Source organism: Protomyctophum parallelum, assembly GCF_964188405.1.
Source record: "Protomyctophum parallelum genome assembly, chromosome: 15".
NCBI lineage: Eukaryota > Metazoa > Chordata > Actinopteri > Myctophiformes > Myctophidae > Protomyctophum > Protomyctophum parallelum.
The window spans coordinates 48,817,881-48,845,409 of record NC_139710.1 but is presented as its reverse complement, the minus strand read 5'-3'; the positions used below and the strand labels follow the sequence as shown (position 1 = coordinate 48,845,409).

The 27,529-nt window shown below is 44.9% G+C and overlaps 1 protein-coding gene across 3 annotated transcripts; it reads right to left on the bottom strand.

Annotated features, from left to right (window-relative positions):
* On the bottom strand, positions 1–27,455 carry LOC310872810 (folylpolyglutamate synthase, mitochondrial-like). Of its 3 annotated transcripts, none has more exons than XM_083784961.1 (15): positions 27,337–27,455; positions 20,082–20,204; positions 19,690–19,743; positions 18,881–18,945; positions 15,088–15,202; positions 13,468–13,545; positions 13,271–13,332; positions 12,161–12,263; positions 10,699–10,776; positions 10,220–10,373; positions 7,068–7,154; positions 4,643–4,775; positions 2,150–2,225; positions 1,715–1,778; positions 1–691 (listed from the first exon to the last, which is right to left on the bottom strand). In XM_083784961.1, the coding sequence occupies exons 2-15, from the start codon at positions 20,112–20,114 to the stop codon at positions 318–320; spliced, it is 1,476 nt and encodes a 491-aa protein (XP_083641087.1). In that variant the 5' UTR covers positions 20,115–20,204; positions 27,337–27,455; the 3' UTR covers positions 1–317. The 3 variants fall into 3 exon arrangements, with proteins under 3 accessions (XP_083641087.1, XP_083641085.1, XP_083641086.1); XM_083784959.1 differs by lacking the exon at positions 27,337–27,455 and adding an exon at positions 24,265–24,436; XM_083784960.1 differs by lacking the exons at positions 20,082–20,204; positions 27,337–27,455 and adding an exon at positions 24,265–24,436.
* Positions 27,456–27,529: the final 74 nt, after the last annotated feature.

Here is a 27,529-nt window from a genome sequence, read left to right as displayed (position 1 = left end):
ACAACATCCTCAGTGATCATTAAACTCCCAGAGCGTAACCAATGGAACCAAATGGACCTGTGCTTCCATTTCTAAAACTGGGTCCATGTTGTGTGGGACGCCTGTGTGTGGTGGGACCACCACGCCACGCCTGCTATTTTCCAAAAACATGTGAAAATGTGGCGCAAATCATTGAATACATATTCTTTCACAGAGAACGTTTTTTTCCCCCCTTTCAGATGGGGGTCAATGGCGGCCAATTACATTCTGCTGGACATGAATCACTTACATTATAGAAACATAGATTTTGTTAGAATAAATTCACGGTTTCTTCCTCCTCACGAGGACTCCAGCGAGGGGACGAGGTGTTGGAGGACCCCTCCCACCAGATACAGGCTCCCCGTCACCAGGACGGAGATGTGCGGCGCGTCCCTCAGAGCCTGTACGGCCGCCGATGGGACCCCAGCGGGAGGAGCCAGGACCGGGTCTCTTCCCTGGCTGATCCACTGGAGGGCGCTGAGGATGCATGGAAAGACCACCGGATGGCGCGGATGAGGCCGATGATGGTGGTGGTGGTTGGGTTGTTGGTCTATTGGCAGCTCCTTGGGACTCCTCTGAGCTTCTTCTTCTGGCGCGCTCAGACTCAGCCAGCTGTTCTGGTTGTCCAGGCAACGTGCTAACGCTTGCTCCGCCTGAACTGTGGGAGAGCTCACTAATGAGGGAAGGAAGGCACGGTGGATGAACACGTGAGACATTGCTGCTCTCGCTGTTCAAACAAATGCTGATCAAACCTGATTTTAATTGGTATACGTAGTTGTAATTCTTTCAGTCTGCCACTTCCAAAGGACAGTGTTGGTGTGTATTTATTTCCTGGGGTCAAATTATCATTGCAATGTCTTTAACCGTTTGAACCCTAGCGGCCTCTATTCTGGGGGACGGACATTTGGCAGAAATAGCTGATCTACAAGCTCACAATGTTATTTTGCGGCTTTGGCCTTTATCTTATTTATTTGTTATAGAGGGACAGACAGTAGGCTGACAGGAAATGGGGGAGAGAGATGGGGGAGTGCCATGCAGTAAAGCCCGTCGGGATGGGGAGTCGAACCCGCGGCACACTGCCAGACTCGGGCTACCGGCCAAGGTGCCTGGACCGCTGAGCCACGGCCCAGGCCAAGGTGCCTGGACCGCTGAGCCACGGCCCAGGCCTTATGACGAGTCGTGAGCATGTAGTCTTGTAGATCAAGCCATTTCTGGTGCAGAGGTTTGTTGTAGAAGGAAACAAGAACAGTCCAAGTACAGAGCCAACTCAGTATATACTGTAGAGTTTAAGGTCTTAACCCATTCTGATCTGAGATCAGATTCATACGAGGTTTCCGCTGGACACACACTGGTCTGATTAACCCATTCTGACCTGAGATCAGATTCTAAAAATGTCAGTCGTTCTTCGATTTTTCAAAAATAGCAGACCTACAAGCTCATAGCGCGCCACTCGGTGGCGCGCTATGAGCTTGTAGATCTGCTATTTTTCAATAGCTAAAGCATGACATGATGCCAACACCAAAATGGGTTCCCGTTCAGAATGGGTTAAACAATGATTTAACATTGTAAAGAAAATTTAAAAAAGCTCATAAGGCATCGTAATGCAATGCATTGTGAGCTTGTAGAAGGATTATTTTCACTGTTCATCATATGACGATGGATATAATTTAGTGTTAACGTGTTAACATGACCGTACCTGTGGTGTTTGTATGTGTTTCCGTTACGTTGGGGCAGAAAACAGCATAGTCAAACTGGCAAGGCTGAAACATACAGAAAAACAGACAAGTTCTTTTTGCAATTATCCTTCGCTAGAAGTTATATAGAGAGAGATAGAGTGTGTGTGTGTGTGTGTGTGTGTGTGTGTGTGTGTGTGTGTGTGTGTGTGTGTGTGTGTGTGTGTGTGCATGCGTGATAATTTGATGTCTATGCACTGCAGTAAAGTGACAAAAGTAGTCTACTACTCTCTCCAAAGTTTTATTCACCTTTGTTTCTTCATTGATGTCTTTAGTTATATTAATTATTACATCAAGTTCTATGCCTTGAGGCAAAACACATGTTCTGTTGTGACTGAGCCATGTTGCTGTTAAATCAGAATTAATTGATTAATATAGTATGCTGAAGTTGAACTCACCACTAGAAGTTTGAGCAAGGCAGCGGAATCCCTGTCTCCTGTTGTGTTGAACAGCAGAACTCTCATTCCACCACTCCTGTTTGAGAGAGAGATCAGGTGAATGAGTGAGGGAGAGAGACAATGTGAATGAGTGAGGGAGAGAGAGACAATTAAGTTTTCTAAGATTCTAAACAGTATAATATAAACAAATGATATCATCTGTACATTGAAACTATACACACTATAGTATGCCAAGTCTACAAATGATCCTGGCTAGTCTACATAACATGCTAATTCTATCTAAATTACAATTTAGCATTGCGTAAGCCTAGACTGCTAGGCTAGGGCAAGTGCAATAATGGGTTAAGGTCGAGATGACTGTGGAAGAGTGGGGAGCGAGTCTGCAGTTCTGACTGCAGTATAATGCAATATACTGAGACGGTTGTATAATCGCAACAAGACAACTTGGGCTTGTGCTCAGCTATACCATGAGATATTGTTCAATAAACCACAGCAAGCCAGTGTCAAAACCTCAAGAAATGGTGCAACCTCTCTGTATATTATTGCTAAATTAAACTGACAATGCAAAATAGGACTAAAGAAGAGCGGGCACGGAGTAATTGTTACAGTTGAGTAAGCGAGAAAAATAAACTTTAACACAGATTTATCCTGAAAATGCCTGAATCTAAGAGAATTGGCTCAGACAGATAATGGTCAGCAGATGGCACTGTTCTGCACAACTGTGTTTGCATACTGTAAAGAATGTACTCTTCATGTTAACTTGGGGAGAACTACTATCAATATTACTGGCTCAAATTATGATCAATGTCTCTGTGAATACATGCATAATCAATCAATCAATCAATCAATCAGACTTTATTGTCACAACACATTACAAGTAACATGGGTGAAATTTGGTTGTGCAGGCACTCATTGCAATTATAACAATCAGAGTTACACAGCTGCAGCCATATTTCGGCGCTAAACGACAGTAAAGTAGTGTTGTTTTTTTTGTTTTAGTCAGTCTCTTGAATAGTTATCATTTAGTTTTAGTCACATGGAATGTCTTAATGTTAGTCTAGTTTTAGTTGACTAATTATCATATGATTTTAGTCTAGACTTTTAGACTAAATCTACAGTTGATTTAGTCGAACAAAATGTATTTTGGCGGGCCTTGATGCCGTCATAATTTTTTCACGGCGTCGCGGACTCTCGTCCACTAGTCCCTTCCTAACATTTTAGTCTAGTTTTTATTTGTTGAGGAAATTGTCAGTATATTTAGTCTTAGTTTTAGTCATCATAGCTTAGTTTCTTTCATTTCATTTCCATGTAGTTTTCGTCAGTGAAAAAAGGTAGTCGATGAAATCAACACGGCAGTATAGTAACACAGTACAGTAAAATCTATTACTGAGTAGCTTTAACTTTATGTTTTGAACTGCAATGAAAAACAATATACTAGAACCGTAGAGAATGTGGATTATGTTCCACAGTGGATATGCGCTCAGTTAAATGCCACTCGCTGTCAGGCTGCAATAGAGCCTATGTATGCAGTATGCACCTTAACCACTAGGCCATCGGTGCCCCACGCTTCCCTCCTCTTCAGTCTGAAACGGGGACAGGCAGTCTTCTCTAAAGCAATGGTTGGCAAACCTTTTCATGTCAAAGACCCATAAATGGACAGTTATTAGCCTGCAGACCCCCATTTGAAAAGATACGGCAGGGACCCCCCCCCCCCCCCCCCATAAGAGATTTGTACGGCTCTAGCAGTGATTCTCAGCCTGTTTAATTTAACCCACAGTTTGACATGCATTAGGCTACGACCCCCATTTAATGGCATTTCTATCACTGGGACCCCACTTTATATGGTAAAATCAATGTTAATTTTACTCAGAGTGTACAAATGGAACCAAACGGACCCTGATGGGTCCGTGTGGTTCCATTTGGACCACTCTCTGAGTTGCGATGCGATGCAACTTTATTGTCAGCTTGCACTGAAAGTTGTTTTGCGTCCACGACGTCAGTGTTCAAGATACAGACGAGGCATAGACACAATACATTACAGAATGATAGACATTACAGACACAATACATTACAGAATGATAGACATTACAGACACAATACATTACAGAATGATAGACATTACAGACACAATACATTACAGAATGATAGACATTTACAGGACACAAATCACAGAAACAGACCGGAAACAAGAACACATCCTCTGCTTTCATATTTTTGGTTTAAAAGCAGGACAGACTTATGTCAGTTTTTCTTATACTTAGGGACTCTAAAGCGCTTCATGGAGGGCAACAGTTGATATTCATCATTTAAAAGAGGAAAAGGACCAGAAGAGATACAGACCCATAAGGGCCCATTTAGCTGGGGACCCCCTGGGACACCCTCAAGGACCCTGGCCCTGGGCACTTTGAGAAGCAATGCTCTAAAGTGTGTGTGTGTGTGTGTGTGTGTGTGTGTGTGTGTGTGTGTGTGTGTGTGTGTGTGTGTGTGTCTTACCCCTGCGTCTCCTGTGTGAACCAGCGGGCACAGGCCTGGATGCTGTCTGTGGTGTGAGCCCCGTCGATGCAGTAGGACACCGGGCCGTGCCTCAGCGTCTGGCTCCGGCCCAGCCACTCCGTCTCCTGCAGGCCTGGACGGAAGGAGAGAGGTTAGAGATTTAGGATGAAATATCACCGACGTTCACCAGAACTCTATTATCTGATTCAATTTAACATTGTTCATAGGCTGCACTATTCCCCGACTAAATTAAACATTCTTCTCCCATGTGTGGAACGTGTCTAACCCATTCTGAACGGGGAACCCGTTTTGGTGTTGGCATCATGTCGTGCTTTAGCTATTGAAAAATAGCAGATCTACAAGCTCGTAGCGCGCCACCGAGTGGCGCGCTACGAGCTTGTAGGTCTGCTATTTTTGAAAAAAAATCGAATTACGACTGACATTTTTAGAATCTGATCTCAGGTCAGAATGGGTTCATCAGACCAGTGTGTGTCCAGTGGAAACCTCGTATGAATCTGATCTCAGGTCAGAATGGGTTCATCAGACCAGTGTGTGTCCAGTGGAAACCTCGTATGAATCTGATCTCAGGTCAGAATGGGTTCATCAGACCAGTGTGTGTCCAGTGGAAACCTCGTATGAATCTGATCTCAGGTCAGAATGGGTTCATCAGACCAGTGTATTGTCCAGTGGAAACCTCGTATGAATCTGATCTCAGGTCAGAATGGGTTCATCAGACCAGTGTGTTGTCCAGTGGAAACCTCGTATGAATCTGATCTCAGGTCAGAATGGGTTAAAGATTCTTCTCCCATGTGTGGAACGTGTTTAACAGAACAAGGGACTCTGTCTCATCCATTTCTTCAATGTCATAAAGCTGCAAAGTTCTTGGAGTCAAATGTTAGATTTCTTGGGTAAAGCATATAAAAGAGACTTCCCTCTCCGGCACGGCGGTGTGCTGGAACCGGGATGGAAATAAGGCCATTTCACTCACTACACTACTAGCTAGGAAGTTAACCCATTCTGACCTGAGATCAGATTCATACGAGGTTTCCGTCGGACACACACTGGTCTGATTAACCCATTCTGACCTGAGATCAGATTCTAGAAATGTCAGTCGCTCTTCGATTTTTCAAAAATAGCAGACCTACAAGCTCGTATCGCGCCACTCGGTGGCGCGATATGAGCTTGTAGATCTGCTATTTTTCAATAGCTAAAGCATAACATGATGCTGACACCAAAATGGGTGCCCGTTCAGAATGGATTAACCCTTCAGGCCTGGAAGTCGGACAAACCTCCCATAGTTGTGGCTAAAGAAGCTGCATTTGAAGAACATTTGATGTCAAAAAGGGAACCCTTATTTCAAAACATCTGCTCACCCATTATTGAGATGCTTGTTATGTTGGTCTGAAGTGATTGAATTGAACATTGTACTGCCCCGTAATGTCATCTAATTAATGTATAGAATCTTTGATATGTATGTGTATACTGTATGTATGTTCATATGTATGGGTGTCTATGTGGGTACACATACATATATGTTTTGTTCTCCATATCAGAAATTATTTTTTAGAATTGATTGTGATGTTGTTTGTGTCCTCGGAGTGCGGTATATTCATCAGCCATGTTAGTTATTATTCTATTGTTTTTGTCTTTTATCTGAAAACAGGAACAAAGATTTGAGTTTAAAACGTTCACTGTGAAATAATACATTCTCACACATTTTCTAAAATAGCAGATATACAAGCTCGTAGCGCGGCACTCGGTGCTGCACTACAAGCTTGCAGATCTGCTATTTTTCAATAGTAACTAGTATACCATAATGGTAAAAAGGCCAAAAGGGATAAGGTGGGCAGAGGGCAGACGGGGAGAAAGGATAAGGGATAAAGGATAAGGATAAGGGATAAGGTGGGCAGAGGGCAGACGGGGAGAAAGGATAAGGGATAAGGGATAAGGATAAGGGATAAGGGATAAGGGATAAGGATAAGGGATAAGGTGGGCAGAGGGCAGACGGGGAGAAAGGATGAAATGAGAAGAACGAAGGAAGAGTAAACAGAGGGTAAGAAAAAGGCCAGGAGGAGGGGGAGGGAGGGAGGGAGGAAAAAAGAGAAAGTGGAGAGAGAAGAGACTTTAATCAGGTACTTTTATCTACAGTACTTTTCCCCCGCCGTAGGACACAGTGATTTATGGCTGCTATTTTCCATGGCAAACAGTAAACTCTGAATGGAGACATATGCTAGGTTATAAAGCATTGGTTCCCAAAGTGGGGTCCGGGGACCCCCAGGGGTCCTTGAGGGACTTCCAGGGGGTCCCCAGCTAAATGATAGTTTGGAACCAAATGAGTGTGTACGAATGGTACACTCTCAGAGTTAATCCGCAGGCTGACGAGTGTTCATTTGACATGAACGACTATTCTAAAGCTCCTATTCACCTTTCAGCATGGTTCTGCTGGGTTGGAAGGCGGTTGCTTGGGAGCCCAGTCTGTGCTCCGCTGCTGTTGGAGTCCAGTGGAATCCGCCTGTGAAGGAACGTAGTTCTGTATTAACAACATCTACAATACCATTTTTGTAATAACGCTTAACACACAAACGTATAAAAGAATACATTGAGTATGAGGAGATGTGATCATTTCACACTAAAGGAGCGCACAGGGGGGGCGCCCGCTGGCCTAGTGGTCCAGGCCCATGCCACATAGAGGCTCTGGCCTAGTGGTCCAGACCCATGCCACATAGAGGCTCTGTGTGGCCTAGTGGTCCAGGCCCATGCCACATAGAGGCTCTGGTCTAGCGGTCCAGGCCCATGCCACATAGAGGCTCTGGCCTAGTGGTCCAGGCCCATGCCACATAGAGGCTCTGGGCCTAGTGGTCCAGGCCCATGCCACATAGAGGCTCTGGGCCTAGTGGTCCAGACCCATGCCACATAGAGGCTCTGGTCTAGTGGTCCAGGCCCATGCCACATAGAGGCTCTGGCCTAGTGGTCCAGGCCCATGCCACATAGAGGCTCTGGCCTAGTGGTCCAGACCCATGCCACATAGAGGCTCTGGTCTAGTGGTCCAGGCCCATGCCACACAGAGGCTCTGGCCTATAGTGGTCCAGGCCCATGCCACATAGAGGCTCTGGTCTAGTGGTCCAGGCCCATGCCACATAGAGGCTCTGGCCTATAGTGGTCCAGGCCCATGCCACACAGAGGCTCTGGCCTATAGTGGTCCAGGCCCATGCCACATAGAGGCTCTGGCCTAGTGGTCCAGACCCATGCCACATAGAGGCTCTGGCCTATAGTGGTCCAGGCCCATGCCACACAGAGGCTCTGGCCTATAGTGGTCCAGGCCCATGCCACATAGAGGCTCTGGCCTAGTGGTCCAGGCCCATGCCACATAGAGGCTCTGGCCTAGTGGTCCAGGCCCATGCCACATAGAGGCTCTGGCCTATAGTGGTCCAGGCCCATGCCACATAGAGGCTCTGGTCTAGTGGTCCAGGCCCATGCCACATAGAGGCTCTGTGTGGCCTAGTGGTCCAGGCCCATGCCACATAGAGGCTCTGGGCCTAGTGGTCCAGGCCCATGCCACATAGAGGCTCTGGTCTAGTGGTCCAGGCCCATGCCACATAGAGGCTCTGGGCCTAGTGGTCCAGGCCCATGCCACATAGAGGCTCTGGTCTAGTGGTCCAGGCCCATGCCACATAGAGGCTCTGTGTGGCCTAGTGGTCCAGGCCCATGCCACATAGAGGCTCTGGTCTAGTGGTCCAGGCCCATGCCACATAGAGGCTCTGGTCTAGTGGTCCAGGCCCATGCCACATAGAGGCTCTGGTCTAGTGGTCCAGGCCCATGCCACATAGAGGCTCTGGCCTAGTGGTCCAGACCCATGCCACATAGAGGCTCTGTGTGGCCTAGTGGTCCAGACCCATGCCACATAGAGGCTCTGGCCTAGCGGTCCAGGCCCATGCCACATAGAGGCTCTGGCCTATAGTGGTCCAGGCCCATGCCACATAGAGGCTCTGGTCTAGTGGTCCAGGCCCATGCCACATAGAGGCTCTGGTCTAGTGGTCCAGGCCCATGCCACATAGAGGCTCTGGTCTAGTGGTCCAGGCCCATGCCACATAGAGGCTCTGGTCTAGTGGTCCAGGCCCATGCCACATAGAGGCTCTGGCCTAGTGGTCCAGACCCATGCCACATAGAGGCTCTGTGTGGCCTAGTGGTCCAGACCCATGCCACATAGAGGCTCTGGCCTAGCGGTCCAGGCCCATGCCACATAGAGGCTCTGGCCTATAGTGGTCCAGGCCCATGCCACATAGAGGCTCTGTGTGGCCTAGTGGTCCAGGCCCATGCCACATAGAGGCTCTGGTCTAGTGGTCCAGGCCCATGCCACATAGAGGCTCTGGCCTAGTGGTCCAGACCCATGCCACATAGAGGCTCTGTGTGGCCTAGTGGTCCAGACCCATGCCACATAGAGGCTCTGGCCTAGCGGTCCAGGCCCATGCCACATAGAGGCTCTGGCCTCTAGTGGTCCAGGCCCATGCCACATAGAGGCTCTGGTCTAGTGGTCCAGGCCCATGCCACATAGAGGCTCTGGTCTAGTGGTCCAGGCCCATGCCACATAGAGGCTCTGGCCTAGTGGTCTAGGCCCATGCCACATAGAGGCTCTGGTCTAGTGGTCCAGGCCCACATAGAGGCTCTGGTCTAGCGGTCCAGGCCCATGCCACATAGAGGCTCTGGTCTAGTGGTCCAGGCCCATGCCACACAGAGGCCCTGGCCTAGTGGTCCAGACCCATGCCACATAGAGGCTCTGGCCTAGTGGTCCAGGCCCATGCCACATAGAGGCTCTGGTCTAGTGGTCCAGACCCATGCCACATAGAGGCTCTGGTCTAGTGGTCCAGACCCATGCCACATAGAGGCTCTGGCCTAGTGGTCCAGGCCCATGCCACATAGAGGCTCTGGCCGTACAGCGCATGTCCATCCCCTTCTTTCCCTCCCCCTTTCCTGTCTGTCTTCACTGATAACCATCAATGAAGTAAATCAAGTTACCATTTAAGATGTTTTCAGCAATACCCATTTAAACATAAATGCTTTAAACATGAAACTAAATTAAACGTGTCCCTGAAAGGCAGCGATAACACTTGAATTGTTTTAACGCATTCTGACCTGAGATCAGGTTCATACGAGGTTTCCACTGGACACAACACTGGTCTGATGAACCCATTCTGACCTGAGATCAGATTCTAAAAATGTCAGTCGTTCTTCGATTTTTCAAAAAATAGCAGACCTACAAGCTCATAGCGCGCCACCGAGTGGCGCGCTATGAGCTTGTAGATCTGCTATTTTTCAATAGCTAAAGCATAACGTGATGCTAACACCAAAATGGGTTCCCGTTCAGAATGGGTTAAGATGTTTTCAGCAATACCCATTTAAACATAAATGCTTTAAACATGAAACTAAATTAAACGTGTCCCTGAAAGGCAGCGATAACACTTGAATTGTTTTAAGACCTCTACTATGTAAGTTATAGCTATAATTATATCTTTGCTATTTGATATAGTCTCTGCACTGGCATTGTTCCAAGGGGGGTTGATCCAAGGCCACTCACTGCACCTGTTTGCTCCGCCTTCTGGTGCTGTAGCCAGCTGTGACTGAGCTGCAGGGCCAGGGAAGCGTTCCCACGTTGGTGCTGCCCAGCTAAGCCCAGGCAGAGAGGCGGGCCTTTGGAGTGGTATTCCTCCAGCTCCGGACACACCCTCAGAGGACACTGCAGAGACATTACAAAGTGAACAACAACACGTTTGTTGTTGTTGTTGTTACGAAATTAAGAGATTAGTTCTGCCAGCCCATAAACTGGAAGTGCAGGATCTTTGCATCTGCTGAAATTAGATGGGTGGATGATGTGTGTTGTCAAGCGTTTTTCTTGTTTTTAATGATGATCTTGCACATAATTGTCAGGTGCTTTTTGAGAAATCTTGTGCTTTGCCAAGAGTCATATACGTATTTATGATGCAAATGAGAACAGCCCAACAACATGCACTGTAATCATTTCACTTCACATACAGTGCAGAGCCTTGTGAAGGCAATCTCACCCCGATCTCCTCAGCCCTGTCCTTGAGTACACTCAGAGGGCCCGACAGCTGCCTGACCGTGAAGGCTGGGACGCCAGGCTAGAGAGACACACACCAACCCACACACCAACCCACACACACACACACACACACACACCCACACACACCCACACACACCCACACACACACACACACAGTGAAGGCTGGGACGCCAGGCTAGAGACACACACACACACACACACACATCAGATGGATGTGCTAGGTGTTAAGCTGCACTCAGACCTGGATAGTCTGAACGCAGCGGCGCGATTACATACGAAGACAAGAAGTTGCGCGAACGGGCTCGGTACAAACAGGGCGACGCGGACGAAGAGAACGGGCTCGGTACAAACAGGGCTACGCGGACGAAGAGAACGGGCTCGGTACAAACAGGGCTACGCGGACGAAGAGAACGGGCTCGGTACAAACAGGGCGACGCGGACGAAGAGAACGGGCTCGGTACAAACAGGGCTACGCGGACGAAGAGAACGGGCTCGGTACAAACAGGGCTACGCGGACGAAGAGAACGGGCTCGGTACAAACAGGGCTACGCGGACGAAGAGAACGGGCTCGGTACAAACAGGGCGACGCGGACGAAGAGAACGGGCTCGGTACAAACAGGGCGACGCGGACGAAGAGAACGGGCTCGGTACAAACAGGGCGACGCGGACAAAGAGAACGGGCTCCGGTACAAACAGGGCGACGCGGACGAAGAGAACGGGCTCGGTACAAACAGGGCTACGCGGACGAAGAGAACGGCTGCCTGTAGCCGGGGTGGCTCATGAAAAGCCCCTAGTTTGACATGTCACAGAAAATATTGCCTTTCTAAGGTTGCCTATGGCGTCTTATACAAAAATGACCATAACTATTTTTATCGCAATGTTTCCGGCAGAGCAGGCCTCTTATTCTGTGGACCCTAATGACCAAATTAATAGAAAAAACACAAATAAAAAGGTACGGCATGACATCACAGGTCCTCTCAAATGTTGGGCCTGTGGCTCCCTGGTTACTGGTATCTCCCCCCCCCCCCCCAGAACAGAACCCCGGAAATGTTTTGGCTGTTTGGTTTTATTCATCCAGTTCCAATTAACTGAACTGACCGCCGGGACTCAGCAACGGTGGGAATAACTATATACAAACCCTTTGCAAAGACATACTGTAGGAACTCATTTTGCTGCTCATACATGATATAGTAGCAGGAATGATGGAATGATGTTAAATATATTGAACCGAGCCATCTGGGTGAACGAGCGGGTCCATTTAAATGACTGTGTCTACAGCCAACGTGTCTACAGCTAATTGGAAGGGGTTTCTTTTTCTTTCTTTTTTTACCAACACTGACCAAAGTGACCAAAGTGAAGTGATTGAAGTTACTGGAAAAACAATTCTATATTTTTTAACATATACTTTAGAAAAGTGTGTGTGTATATTTTTAACGATGTACTTTGAATATGCCAGCCTTCTGCCAAGCGATCTTCTCCACGGTTTGTCCGAGCAAGCTGGCGTGGTCGATGCCCAGAGACGAGATGCCACACACCCAGGGCTTCCTGTGAACCAAAGAGAGTGTTGAGCAGCCTTCAGAAGCAGGGAGTCATCAACATGTTGAGCAGCCTTCAGAAGCAGGGAGTCATCAACATGTTGACCAGCCTTCAGAAGCAGGGAGTCATCAACATGTTGAGCAGCCTTCAGAAGCAGGGAGTCATCAACATGTTGACCAGCCTTCAGAAGCAGGGAGTCATCAACATGTTGAGCAGCCTTCAGAAGCAGGGAGTCATCAACATGTTGAGCAGCCTTCAGAAGCAGGGAGTCATCAACATGTTGACCAGCCTTCAGAAGCAGGGAGTCATCAACATGTTGACCAGCCTTCAGAAGCAGGGAGTCATCAACATGTTGACCAGCCTTCAGAAGCAGGGAGTCATCAACATGTTGACCAGCCTTCAGAAGCAGGGAGTCATCAACATGTTGACCAGCCTTCAGAAGCAGGGAGTCATCAACATGTTGACCAGCCTTCAGAAGCAGGGAGTCATCAACATGCCCATGGCAAAGACTAGGCCTTCAGAAGCAGGGAGTCATCAACATGCCCATGGCAAAGAGTCGACTAGGCCTTGTCTTTCTGTTTTACACACCATTACAATGTTGTCAAGTCTCCGGGTTTTCCTCGTGCCACTGATCAGATGAATTGAATATGAAGGACCCCAATGGAAACAAGCCAATAGCGCTTTCTTGGGTTCTAAATCCTCTTTGAAGACCTTGTATTGAACTGTACTTTCCTGTGCTTTTTACTACAAACTGTTAATAAAGTATTCAGTAAATCAAAACTATGACACTATGGCACATTATGAGTCCCCTAGTACTAGTGGTTCTCAAACATTAAACTCTGAGTTTCAGACCTTATGGTCATTCACGGCTAGCTGGTGTTTCTGCTAATATTATTGTCCGCTCATTTTTGACAAAGATATCCACCACAAGCCAACATGACGATGACCCCCCTGTTCAGAAGCAAGGCCACCCGTCCCAGTCCCCCAAATGCATTTCAACGCCTGCCAAGTCCTACCTGACAATGTTTGTGCAGTCGTACTGCCCTCCAATCCCCACTTCAATGACCGCTAAATCCACCTGTCACACAGAGACATGTCAGTGAGGGAGGTTTGGCCCCCTGGAGCCCCCCTGAAGGACCCCTAGTTGTCCAATGTGAGAACCTGTGGGGGGGAGGGGGTGCGTGCGTGCACGTGTGCGTGCCTGAAACCTCACCCTTTCCAGGAGAAAAACATGGAAGGCCATCAATGTGAGGAACTGGAAATAGAAGGGCATACTTCCTCCATGGTCATCCTGTTGAATGATAGCAACATTGGTTAAGCACCTTCAGACAGCAGTCCTTTCTTGGGCCCGTTGGGGGCGTTATAGGCAGAACGTTTTCAAACATTTTGTCATTATTCTTCCAGGGAACATAGACGAGCTACAGGCTCACAGTCACAGTGCAGCATCATGACCCAGTATGACCCCAGAAAGGGTAACAAGAAGACTCGCCCCGTTTCTGTTTTCCTCCCAGAATCTTCCCCAGTGAGGGGTGGGAGAGGCTGGACAGCAGACGGCTGGACTTTGAATTTCTCTAACTATAAACTTTCATGACAGCAGAACAAATAAGTACAAATATAATTTATGAAAAGCTACTACAGTGAAGTCTATTCACAGAAGTTGTTGTAGGATATGTGGGGATTATCTGACGAGGTACCATTTGAGGGGGCAAAACCTTACATAATACTAAATAATACTAAATTGTTTATAGGTTCAATATAAGTCAAATAATATAGCCTTTCCACAGGAGTATCTTTTTATATTTTTCCAAAAAGAATACAAACAGCCAATAGCATATACAAAGTTATCCCCCTCACTGGGGAAAGTTCCGGGAGAAAAAACGGGCAAGCACCGGGGCGAGTAGTCCAGTATTCCCCAGAAAGACCCCATAGCCGACCTACAGGCTCACAGTCACAGTGCAGCATCATGATAGCTTGATTAATAAACCAGACTAATATCGCACGGATCCGCGGGATATTAGTCTGGGGAGGCTCTGCTTGGATTTCATTTCCAGGGAAACATTTTCTCTTTGACGCAATTGGTCAGAGCTACTGTCAGTCAAAGGTCTCAAGCATTGAAAGTCACTGTACCAAAGCCCGCCCATATTGCATACCGTGTCCCGATTGGCCGCCCACATTTCTCTGGTGTAGGAAATGGGTGTACAATTGAGCCTCTCCAGACCGAAATCCGCCGGCAGGCAATTTATTTTTGCCAACGGCTGATTCGGTCTGGTTTATTAACCAGGCTAGCATCATGACCCAGTATGACCCATAATGACCCCATTCTACCCACGCTACATCAGTAGTAGTCAAAAATATCTGACAAATGACAATTTTCTGGAAAACCTCATGTTTCTATATCAGTGGTTCTCAATATTTCATGACAAGAACCCAAAAGATTATTTGTAATTGGCCGCCGACACCCATCTGAAAATATGTTCAGAAGCAATTAACTAGGGCAAAGAATAAAATATATTCAAAGATTTGACGCACATTTTCACATTTTTTCAAAAATAGCAGACCTACACGGTGCCGCGCTATGAGCTTGTAGATCTTCTATTTTTCAATAGCTAAAGTATAACATAATGCTTAGAATGGATGAATGAGATTTCCTTGCTCGTGTCGCTGGCAGTGCGGATGGGGTGTAATGTGAACCATGGCTATGACACTGTTCACCATATTGTATGACTTGCACCGACTCATACAGTACATTATGTGATGTCTTGCATCCTGTCTGCCTGTATACATTCTTGTGTGCAATGGTTGTGTGTGGGTCAATAATGTCTATAAAACCTACCTTAGTCACAGCTAACTGCTCATAGACCTCCCAGAAGTATTTGGTGAAAAGGTCTTTGCTGATCGGCTGCCCGTTAATGCGTATTCTCTCTCTGACATGAACCAGGTGTGGAGAGCTGTGGGGGGTAACCAGATCTGGGTTAAACATTTTGTTTACATTAATGTAAGTGTTAATACACTTGAGCTTCCAGATGGGTGCCAATGCCATATACTGTAGTCACTACAATGTAGTCAGTGCAATCCAATCCATATCAGCAAGTCTAACTGGTGACAGCAATATCATTTATTGGTTCATTTAGCACAATTTCCAGAATTGCCTGTATGCTGGAAACTCAAGAAGATACAAATACAAAGTATTACAGTAAATACAGTGTCAGCACATACTCTCTGTCTACTCAAGACTCAAGAGTAGACTCAATGAATAGACCAGTGGGCCTGCCCTTCTACACCACTTAAAGGTTTTATGACATTCATTTTCATTTATTTTTATTTTTTATTTTAGGTTTTATGACCTCAATTACACCCAAAAAACCTGAACTTTGAACATTCAGTGGATTTTCTGTGGTCTGAAGTTTTTTTGGTTTTTTTTTGGGCCTTTTGAGCTACAATGAAAACAGGCAACACAGTGAAACAGTGACATCTGCTGGCAAATCCCATTGACATATATGGGATTTGCAGTAAGTGATGTCACTTACTGCCGGCAAATCAGAGCACCTGTTTGAGCCAGAAAACCCCAGATCACAGAAAATCTACTGAATGTTAAAAGTTCATGTTTTTTGGGTGCAATTGAGATTAGAAAACCTAAAAAAAACAAGAACAATTCCAAAACCTTTTTTTTATTGTCACAATCCTTTTAATTTCAAGCACCCAACCTAACAAAAACCTGTGTGTGTGTGTGTGTGTGTGTGTGTGTGTGTGTCTATCTATTCTGGGGTGAACATTCTGCGAAAATATCCAATCTGCTAGTTGACAACGTGTTGCAATGTGTTTGTGTGTGTGTGTGTAGATCGGGTATTTTTTGTAAACTTTTTAAAGACAATATGTATTAATAAAAAATATTCCAGGGTTGATTGAGCAAACCTATGACTGGTTCTTTACTTCAAAGAATGTTCTACATACAACAGATATCCTCTGACGCTTTTCTGTTACATCATATGGACGGTCACGGATGGCCCTTGACCCTTCTTATCGGCTTAATTTAGATTTTTGGGAAAAGAAAAAATTGCAAAGGTCAAAGGTGATGCGAATATAGAATTACAGGAATGTGTTCCTCAGCCAAGAATTCTTGAACGGAGAAAGCATTGTGTGAATTTGCATTGCGATGGTGGTGCACAATCCACCATTTCCACAGATTTCTATTAACCTTATCCCTCAGTGAAACAAAAGCGCTTTTATTTTGTCCTTTTCTCTACAGACCGTTGCAGTGTAAACGTTGCTCAATATTACTAGTGTCTCAGAGCAACACATACAGATAAACTCTTGCCATGGAATTATCTTTAGAAGTTTATCTTTAGTCCATGTGGCTCCACAAACAACAACACAGGTTAACAATTTACATAGTTGACAGCCAAGTGAGGCAAAGTTCAAAATCAGGTTACAGGTTGGAGGCTTTTCACAACATGAACCCCATGTTTATGAATCTGGCATTAATCTGCATTATGATATGATATTTTATAGATGTATAATTAGTAATAAGAAACACACACACATCCGATACCAAACCTTAACAGAAAACTGCTTTCCCATCAGGCTCCAGTTTAAAAATACACATGATGTATTCAGTGGTAATTATGTAATGGTGATAATTTTTTCGGTACCACAGCATTTTAATGATGTCACATGCACGCACGTATACGCACGTCCGTACCTACATGAGCGCACAGAACATCGATAGCCTAGAATGAGTTTTACACATTAATGAGAACAAGAAAAATGCCAGAGTCTTATTCTCTACCATTGAACGACTTTTAAACCCCCCTCAGTCCTACAAGCAGTCGTTCCCAGCTTCTAAAGCTATGTGTAATGAGTTTGCATGCTTTTTTGATAACATTTGTAACATTAGAGCTGATATTATGAATGGTGCTGCTACTGTAGCACAAACCCTCAAACAGTAGCCAATAGAGCACCGAAGTCTGACGTCACTTTCAGTAGAGGGCGTCTGTCCCCAGGTTCATGTATTTGTTTAGTTGCATTGAAATCCCCATTGAGGCGATTTGAGATCGCCTCATATAACAACTGTGTTTGAAAAATGAACATGTCACCCCGGCCGCTTCACTCATATGGATATGAAGAATCAACTGACTGAGAGAAAACGCTAATGTTACTGCTACTGAATTAGTTAGATTTTCGCTAGAAGCAGACTGTATCATATATGAGTGACTGACTGTTGCAAACGATACAGAGACACCTCCCTGACAATAACGCCGATACAGCTTGTTTATTTTTGGACCACAACGCTTATAGTAGACGATATTAAGATCACCCCATGTTATTCTCCATAGAGAAATCACTTCCGCGAACCAGGGGAATCGTCGGGATGAGCGAGTTACGTCAGGACTTCGGTGCTCTATGGTGCTGCTGCTAGCACAAACCCTCAAACAGTAGCCAATGGTGCCAGGGTAGATCTCTCCAGGGGGAGCCTATAGAGCGTCGCAGTCCCTCCCCCTTTCAGAACGACGAGTGGCCCAGGAAATGAAATGCAATGCATTTCTCCCATAGGATTTTCTTTAAGTATTTATTTAAAGACGGTTACGCCGCGGACAAAGCCAACTCGGATCGTGACAAATCATGACAATGAACACAATGTTTTGGGGCCGATCAAATAATTTATAAGAAGAAAAACAAAACAAATAGTGTTGTCTCCTGCCTTTATTTTCTTCTTTCTAATGATTTGATCGGCCCAAAATATTGTGTTCATTGTCATGATTTGTCACGATCCGAGTTGGCTTTGTCCGCGGCGTAACCGTCTTTAAATAAATACTTTAAGAAAATCCTATGGGAGAAATGCATTGCATTTCATTTCCTGGGCCACTTCTGAAAGGGGGAGGGACTGCGACGCTCTATTGTCATTCTGCGCAATTGATGAAGACGAACTCCGCAAAACCATATCGCAGATGAATTCCCACGACCTTTCTCAAAGAGGTTTTAGACAGTGTGATTGGAGATATTGGTACCACGCTGTGGTACTGCATTCCACAAGCAAGACACCAATGCATGTATTACAACCAAGTGAGTGGCCCGCCCCCCCGGTGATGTTTCAAGCTACAGTATCTGCCCTTTAGAAACATTGTACACGTGTAAAGCCCGGGAATCGAACCCAGGTCTCCCGCGTGGAAAGCCAAAGGCAATTGCCTATGGCTCAGTGGCCTTGTGGTTAGAGTGTCCGCCCTGAGACTGGGAGGTCGGGGTTCGATCCCCGGCAGGGTCATACCAAAGACTCTAAAAATAGGACCCAGTGCCTCCCTGCTTGACACTCAGCATCAAGGGTTGGATTGGGGGTAAGTCCCTGCGACATACTAGCGTCATGTCCAGGGGGTGTACTTGTACATCAAGCTGCCTCACGCTACAGAAACAGGAGATAGGCTCCTGCCCAATGGGCCTCATGGCTACAGAAACAGGAGATAGGCTCCTGCCCTATGGGCCTCATGGCTCGGCAAGGCTACTTCAGGGCCCGGGGAGATATTAGACTTTATAATGAGTCTTGGAAATACTACCATTACCGAAACAGTGAATGAACACATTTCCATTGTTAATGCACCGTTACTGTATACTATATACAGTATATAATGTAATACCTGTAAAATCCAGTTCGAAGCCCATGATTCCTGAGGATTCTCTCTGTGAATGCACAGGTTGATCCCTGGAAGATAAATAAAAAATGCTTTATATTGGTATCAAGTATATATATTTAAAACCTTTGGCCATTCCAAAATGGCAAAATGAACCAATTTATATGCAATTTTACCAGTAATCTAGAACAGAATCTTTCAACAATGCTGGGTTAATGCGAAAGACATTTCTTCTTCTATTAGGCCTGATGCAGTGTTGTTTTTGACAGCAAGTTTTGATTTTAGTTTTAGTCAGTCTCTTGAATAGATTTCATTTAGCTTTAGTCCCATTTTAGTCACCTGGAATGTTTTAGTCATATGATTTTAGTCTACTTAAAGCACAACCAGTTGATTTAGTCGACCAAACCTTTGGCGGGCCTTGATGCCGTCGTAATGACAGATTTTACACTTGCTGAACATAGCAGATCTACAAGCTAAGCAATGCAAAGTGTTAAATGACTTATACTGGATCTCTTGTCCACTAGTCGCTTCTAGCTTTGTTGACGAAATTGTCAATATATTTAGTTTTAGTCATCATTGCTCAGTTTTAATTTAGTTTCCATTTAGTTTTCGTCAGTGGAAAAAGGTAGTTGATGAACATTTTTCGTCTTCGTTTTAGTCGACGAAAACAACACTGGCCTGATGTGACAGTCAGTAGGAGACTGTTGGAGTCATGGATCATACCTTTCCTTTGGTTCCTGTCACATGGATTATGTTATTATGGATTATGTTATTATTGATTATGTTATTATGGATTATGTTATTATGGATCATACCTTTCCTTTGGTTCCCGTCACATGGATTATGTTCAGCTTGTCCAGCTCATGCACCTAAAATGATGAAGAAAAAAGACAGAACCACTTGTTAAAAATAACAATAATCACATATTTATTGATTGATTAAACACATTATGAAGCGTTTGCAAATAGTACAGTTCTACGATTATACAATGGTGCTAAAAAGGGGTAAAAAAAAAGGATGACCCAGAAAGACCTGAGGGTTTATTTCTATCTCTATTATTTATTTATTTATAGGAATTGGAGACAGTGAAAGTTAAGTTCAGGTCAAGCTAGCTAGCTTAGTGGGCGGGGAAACAGAAAGAGATGGCTATAAGTATAATAACCAACTCCACGTGCTGTCATTTTGTGAACAGCTCACACACACATACTTGTAGTCCGGTTCGAGAGAGAAATGTGTACATATCCAGGAGCTGGCATTCTGGATTGTCTTGTTTTTTACGCAAGCGATCCAGAACATTACTCTGCAAGGAGTTAAGGACACGAACCGCTCCCTGTAGAGTGACAGAGACAGAAATACAACACATGGACACACACACACACACACACACACACACACACACACACACACACACACACACATTTGATTGATTGATTGAAATATTTATTAACAGTTTGTAGAATTTACAGTACATTTTAAGCACAAACTCAATACAAAGACTGTCAACTGTGAGTGGACGACCCAATTAAGCATTACACTTGTTTACAACAGGGTCCACATTGTTCAATTCATCAAAACATTTAAAGACATACAACCATTTAGAGACATACAAATAGACATTTCTATGTAGCTAAAGAACAGAACAGGAATTCATCATATGGGAAGCAAAAAAGGGAAAATATACAAGCACTGGGAAAATATACAATATACAATATACAGTGAGGGAAATGGGGTGGGGGGGTGGGGGGGATTCAGATTTTACAGAGGCCAGTTTCGAATTGCAGCCATCCGTAGGTGCCCTTTGAGAGCGGTTTTGAAGGAGTCAAGGGATTCACATGTCTTAATGACTGTTGGTAGGGCGTTCCACATTTTGGTGGCATAGGAGCGAAAAGAATTTAGTCCCTTGTTTGTGCCGAATCTGGGTTGTACATGGTTTGTTGCACTCCCTCTGGTGTTGTGGGTGTGGACTTCGTTTACATTAAGGAAGTATTTAGACAGGTACATGGGTATCTTGGTGGTGTATCGAATCTTGTGGACCAGACCCATTGCAAGATGCTGTACTCTGTCGACGACCCTAAGCCATCCCAGCCTGTCAAAGTGGGCAGGGGTGAGGTGGGTTCGGGGGGTGAGGCCAAGTAGGAGCCTGACCAGTTTGTTTTGGGAGGTCTGGAGCCTTGTTTTAAGGGCCTTTGAGGTGCTGTGGTACCAAGAGGTGGATGCATAGTCAAAGAAACCTTGTACGAGGGCTCCTGTTAAGGTCTTCAAGGTGTTTTTGCTGACCAGTGAGGAGATCCTGTAAAGGAATCTTGTTCTTTGATTGACTTTTTTGATTACGTTGGTGGCCATTTTATCACCGGAAAGATTAGCCTCCAGGATGGAACCTAGGTAGGTAATTTGATCTTTTCGTGTGATAATATTGTCACCCACTCTAACCAAGAAGCCATCTGCCTTGCTGAGTTTACTATTTGATCCGAAGAGGATGGATTCAGTTTTTCCCAGGTGTAAGGATAGTTTGTTATCAGCGAGCCAGGTGCAGATTCTACCGAGTTCAGAGCTGAGGGTCTTTTCAACCTGCAGTTTGTTCCTGTCCGAGACCAGCAGTGCTGAGTCATCTGCGAACAGGAACAAGTTGCAGTCACAAGCTGAAGTCATGTCGTTAACATAAATTAGGAACAGTAAAGGCCCTAGTATGCTTCCTTGTGGGACACCACAGCTCACTGGGAGGGGAGGGGACAGTGTTCCGTTCACCTCCACCATCTGTTCTCTCCCCTCCAGGTAGGATTGCATCCAGCTCACTGATGTGCTATCAAAACCAATAGCTTTAAGCTTGTTAACCAGTATGGAGTGGTTCACGGTGTCAAAAGCCTTTTGGAGGTCCAGCATGACCATGCCGCAGTATTTTCCAGCATCCACCTCGTGTTTGATGTGATCGCTCAAATAGAGGAGGCATGTGTCAGTGGAGTGGGATGTTCTGAAGCCAGATTGGAACTCGTACAGCAATTTATTAGAGGCAAGATACTTTTCAACCTGTTCATGGACTATTTTGTCCATCACTTTCGAGATGGAGCTTAGAATAGAAATAGGGCGGTAGTTGCCGGGTTCTAATTTACTCCCTTTTTTGTACAAGGGGGTTACTTTGGCCAGTTTAAAATCTTGGGGGACCTGTCCCTGTTTGATGGAGAGGTTAACTATGTGGGTGATGACTGGAGCTATGGAAAAGGCTGAGTCTCTGAGAAATTTGGAGGGAATATTGTCATGGCCAGTGGCCTTGTGGGGTTGGAGGGCACTCAGTTTTTTAAGTACCTCCTCGGTTGTTACCATTGCCATTTTAAAATCATCTTTACAAACACCAAGGTTTTTGTAGAAGGCTTTGATGTGCTCTACACCAAAACGCCCAGAGTGGGAGGGCAGTTTGCTAACCAGCTTTGTTGCAATGTTTGTAAAGAAGATGTTCAAGTGGTTGGCTACATCGAGTTTGTCAGTGATGAGGGTGTTATTCGATTTGATGTTTATGTTAGTAAACCTGGTTTTTAGTTTCCGACCACAGCCTAGTTGGTTGTTTAGTAACTTCCATAGTTCCCGAGGATTGTTTTTGATTTCCTCGGCTTTATCATTGATAAAGTTACATTTGGCTGATTTGGTCATGGCAATTACACCGTTTCTTAGTTTGTTACACTGGGCTTTTAGGTTGTGCAGTTTGGTTTGGAGATCACTGTCGAAGCGCTTGCACTTGGCTAGTTTGGACTTGCATTTAAGAAGTTCAGAGCATTTGTTGTCTCTGGCTTTCATTGCAGTCAGTATGTCCGAATTCATCCATGGCTCCGAGCGGGTTTTGACCCTGACGGTTCTCAAAGGAGCCATGATGTTTAGTACTGATGTAAATTTGGTTTTAAAGCCAAGCCATGCTTCTTCGACTAGTGAGCTCCTGAGCACATCGGACCAATCCAGATTCTCCAGTTCCAGGTTAAAGGCCTCACTAGAGTAGGTTTTGAGGTCCCTAGATATGACTGTTTTGTGACAGTCAAACTTTAGTTTTTGTATTTTGCGGGTACAGAAAATCATAAAATGATCACTGAGCCCACATACAATAACCCCTTTCTTTGAGATTCTGGATTTGTCCGAGGTCAGAATGAGATCAATGACAGTTTGAGTAGAATCACACACTCTTGTGGGTTGGGTAATTAGCTGACTGACACCATGCAGATCACAAAACCGACTAAATGACTTGAACACAGGAGCTTCCTTACGACGCATATCCGTATTGTAGTCGCCAATCAGGATCTTCTCTACACATTCCTCCCCAGCTAAGCACCCCTCAAGTATATCATAGAACTCATTCTGATCAGGGGGTCTATAGACGGTGCCCACTAATACTGATTTAGCATTTTTGAAAATTAATTCAACCCACACAGTTTCAATTTCATCATGCTGCAAGTCAGTACGAGTAATGTATTCAGTATCTTGGTGAATATACATGCACACGCCACCACCATGTCTGTTTCTGTCATTTCTAATGACTGAGTAATTTTCTATTTCAATCTCTGGGTCTTTAGTAGACTCATCAAGTTTAGTTTCAGAGAAACACACACACACACACACACACACACACACACACACACACACACACACACACACACACACACACACACACACACGAAAACGTTTCCCTCACATCTTGACCACAAATGTAACACTGTAAGATATCCTAAGTTCTTGGATCAAGAGTATCATAGTATGTATTTTATCGATTTTTTTAGTTTACAGTTGCATACCGGTCCCGGACCGGTATCTATAATAGTCTTGATCTGTACCCCTCTATTGTCACTGGACGACCGCTAGTAAAGTCGGTATGTCTGCGAGCATGTGTGAATAACAAAATATAAGGCGCTCACCCGGTAGCCCCGGATGTTTACTCGGCCTTCGGAATGTTTGTGCAGGGTATTAGTCCGTATTTATCAATAGATATTTGTTTTCCAATCAGATCTGTGCCTGGACGCCATTTTACACCCTCGTTTACATGGAGTGTAATACTGGCTTTCATCTGATGCGCCCCGCCACTACAGCCTATTGAGGAATACGGGAAACTTCCGACAGACGGGATTAAAACACACATCTATTGTAAAGTACGGACTAATTCAGTGCACATTGTTCCGAATGTCGAGTTAACATCCGTGGGTACAGGCTCAGCACTTTATGTGTTTGTTTTGTACATGTACAGACTTTCCGCGTGGATGTCCAACGAATTACAGGGGTACTAAGAGACCCGTCACCCAGACTACCACAGACACGAAAGTAACACTCAAGACTCACTCGAAACAATCTATGATAGTCCTGATCCGAGGCTAAACCTTGGACGTGTCATAGCCGGGTGAGAAGAAAATAGAAATACGCACGTGTAAACCTTTGATCTTCGAGATGACAGGTAAACAACCAGCTAGTGCGGAGGGAGGCATGTTTGATCACAGCCGCGTGTGTCTCTCCGTTACATGGCAGCATGCAGCGCACGATACATTAGAATTTCATGCACGGGCGGGCGGGCTACTGCTGACCACAGTGAGAAGAAAATAATGGACTGGTTGTTGTAGAACCGTTACTATGATGAGCAGCACGAGAGATCGATTAACAACAAGTCGTGAGACGATATCACGGTCGGTCGGACGGTTGGTTTCCGTCTGCTCACTACACTACATCCGCACAGCGTCTGACGTAACGTGGCTGCGAGATTTCATGTGCCGAATGAATGAAGTGCACTGTGTGTGCAGACAGAGCACTGCAGACCGTGCTCTGATCTGATCTGGTGTCAGACCGTGTCAGCCTGAGGCAATATCAGTCAAAGGAGTCAATAACGTTTACTTACAATTTGCATAATTTACATTTTAATGCCAACATTTAATTGGGCGGTTAAAACATTTATAATGGCCTTTTAACGTGTCCCTTGCTAAAAAAAAAGGAAAAAGCAAAGCTGTTCTTTTTGGCAAGTGATGACGACACTGTCGACTCGCTCCTACTCATACTGTAAGCTCATAGGCTACTAGCCTACTAGAGTCTAGTAGGCTAGTCTACAAATAGGCTACAAATAAAATAACGGTTTGTTTGGTCTAGTAACTAGACCAAACAAACCGTTATTTTATTTGTTTGTTTGTTTGTTTGTTTTTCTCCTTTTTTTACAAAATATAAACACAGAAAATGTACATAATATCAGTACAAAATGTAGAACTAGAAAAAAATATATATAGAAAAAAATTGAATTAATATAAATAAAATAAGCTAGAGAGTGGTATATATTCTACAGAGTTTATGCAACATCAATAACATACAGTATCTTCTAGATAGCTTTGGGTTTTACCCTCCGTAAACAAATGATGTAGCGCAATAGTCAGACGGAGCATGACAGCTCAAAATAAAGCTACAGTAGGCTGAGCAGCTGAAATACTTGCCTCATAATCCATGTGTGTGCTGTAATGTAAATTATGTTCAAGGTAGGCTGGCTGGCTGACAAAAAGTTTGGACTTTATTCTTAGCTCTCAGAGAATGGCCCCACTCTGTGTAATGATTGGTTTAGCTTTGTTTATTCAAGATAACAACGCATGCACACATTTCTATAAGGTTAGGCCGTAGTATAGGGTAGGCCTCTTGGTACCACAGCACCTCAAAGGCCCTTAAAACAAGGCTCCAGACCTCCCAAAACAAACTGGTCAGGCTCCTACTTGGCCTCACCCCCCGAACCCACCTCACCCCTGCCCACTTTGACAGGCTGGGATGGCTTAGGGTCGACGACAGAGTACAGCATCTTGCAATGGGTCTGGTCCACAAGATTCGTTACACCACCAAGATACCCATGTACCTGTCTAAATACTTCACTAAGATACCCATGTACCCGTCTAAATACTTCCTTAATGTTAACGAAGTCCACACCCACAACACCAGAGGGAGTGCAACAAACCATGTACAACCCAGATTCGGCACAAACAAGGGACTAAATTATTTTCGCTCCTATGCCACCAAAATGTGGAACGCCCTACCAACAGTCATTAAGACATGTGAATCCCTTGACTCCTTCAAAACCGCTCTCAAAGGGCACCTACGGACGGCTGCAATTCGAAACTGGCCTCTGTAAAATCTGAATCCCCCCACCCCACCCCCCCCCCCCCCATTTCCCCTCACTGTATATGTATCTTTTCCCTTTTTTGCTTCCTATATGATGAATTCCTGTTCTGTTCTTTAGCTACATAGAAATGTCTATTTGTATGTCTCTAAATGTTTGTATGTCTCTAAATGTTTTGATGAATTGAACAATGTGGACCCTGTTGTAAACAAGTGTAATGCTTAATCGGGTCGTCCACTCACAGTTAACAGTCTTTGTATTGAGTTTGTGCTTAAAATGTACTGTAAATTCTACAAACTGTTAATAAATATTTCAATCAATCAATCAATAGGCCTACTGAGTGCATCACATTTCTGACTGTTTGTTGGGGATGATCTATCCAGGCACTCATATTCCTACAGCTGTCATGTCATGACAGGCAACCCCTTTGCGTTGGGACAGTGCCTCATTTTTTGCGCGGGACAGTCCCTTCAGTTCCAATTCCAAGACTTTTCAGGCGTCCCACAAATTGAGACCCTGTCCCACATTATGACTGGCAGGCATCAGTGTTCAAAAGCCCTAATAGTTATTCCTCTATAATAGTTGGATTTCTGTCGTAAAGGTCTCATTGTCTCTTTTCTTGCAAGATCATGCATTTCTAAGCCTGTTAAAATAACATGAGAAATATAACATATAGACCGATTCACAGAGGGGTGCCCTGGGCGCGGCCATTACTGAGGGGTAATCCATGGAGCAGGTGCTCCGTAGGCCAGGTGTAGCTAATCAGTGCTGCTGCACTCAATGGTACACCTCAGTAATGGCCGCACCCTGCAGGAAACCCTCTGTGAATCGGTCTATAGGCTACAGTAAAAAGTCAGCCATACCACCCATAACTAAAATAGTAATAGGCAATATTAGGCCGACGGTCGAATATGACATCATTCAAGGCATTTAAATAGTAACTAGGGTTGTCCCGATCAGATCGGGTGATCGGAAATCGGGGCCGATCACGTCATTTTCAAATGATCGGAATCGGATCGGGACATCCCTATAGTATCAATATTATATCCATATCATGATATTAGACTGGGATATTGTACTATTGTGATATGGCATAAACGGGTTCTATAAAATATAAATATCGGATCGGGAAAAATCGGTGTCGACAGATGCTCAAAATCTAATCTAATGATCGGAATTGGAAAAAACGTGAAAAAGTTGTAACTTAATCCATTCTGAACGGGCACCCATTTTGGTGTTGGCATCATGTTATGCTTTAGCTATTTAAAAATAGCAGATCTACAAGCTCATATCGCGCCACCGAGTGGCGCGATACGAGCTTGTAGGTCTGCTATTTTTGAAAAATCGAAGAGCGACTGACCTTTTTAGAATCTGATCTCAGGTCAGAATGGGTTCATCAGACCAGTGTGTGTCCGGCGGAAACCTCGTATGAATCTGATCTCAGGTCAGAATGGGTTAAGTAATCATTTGCTAGCGCCGTCCCGTCCCACTTGTCCCATTGGGTCTGGATCTGGTCCCCCTACGGGGCGCAGATTTTGAAAGCTTCTCTTCTT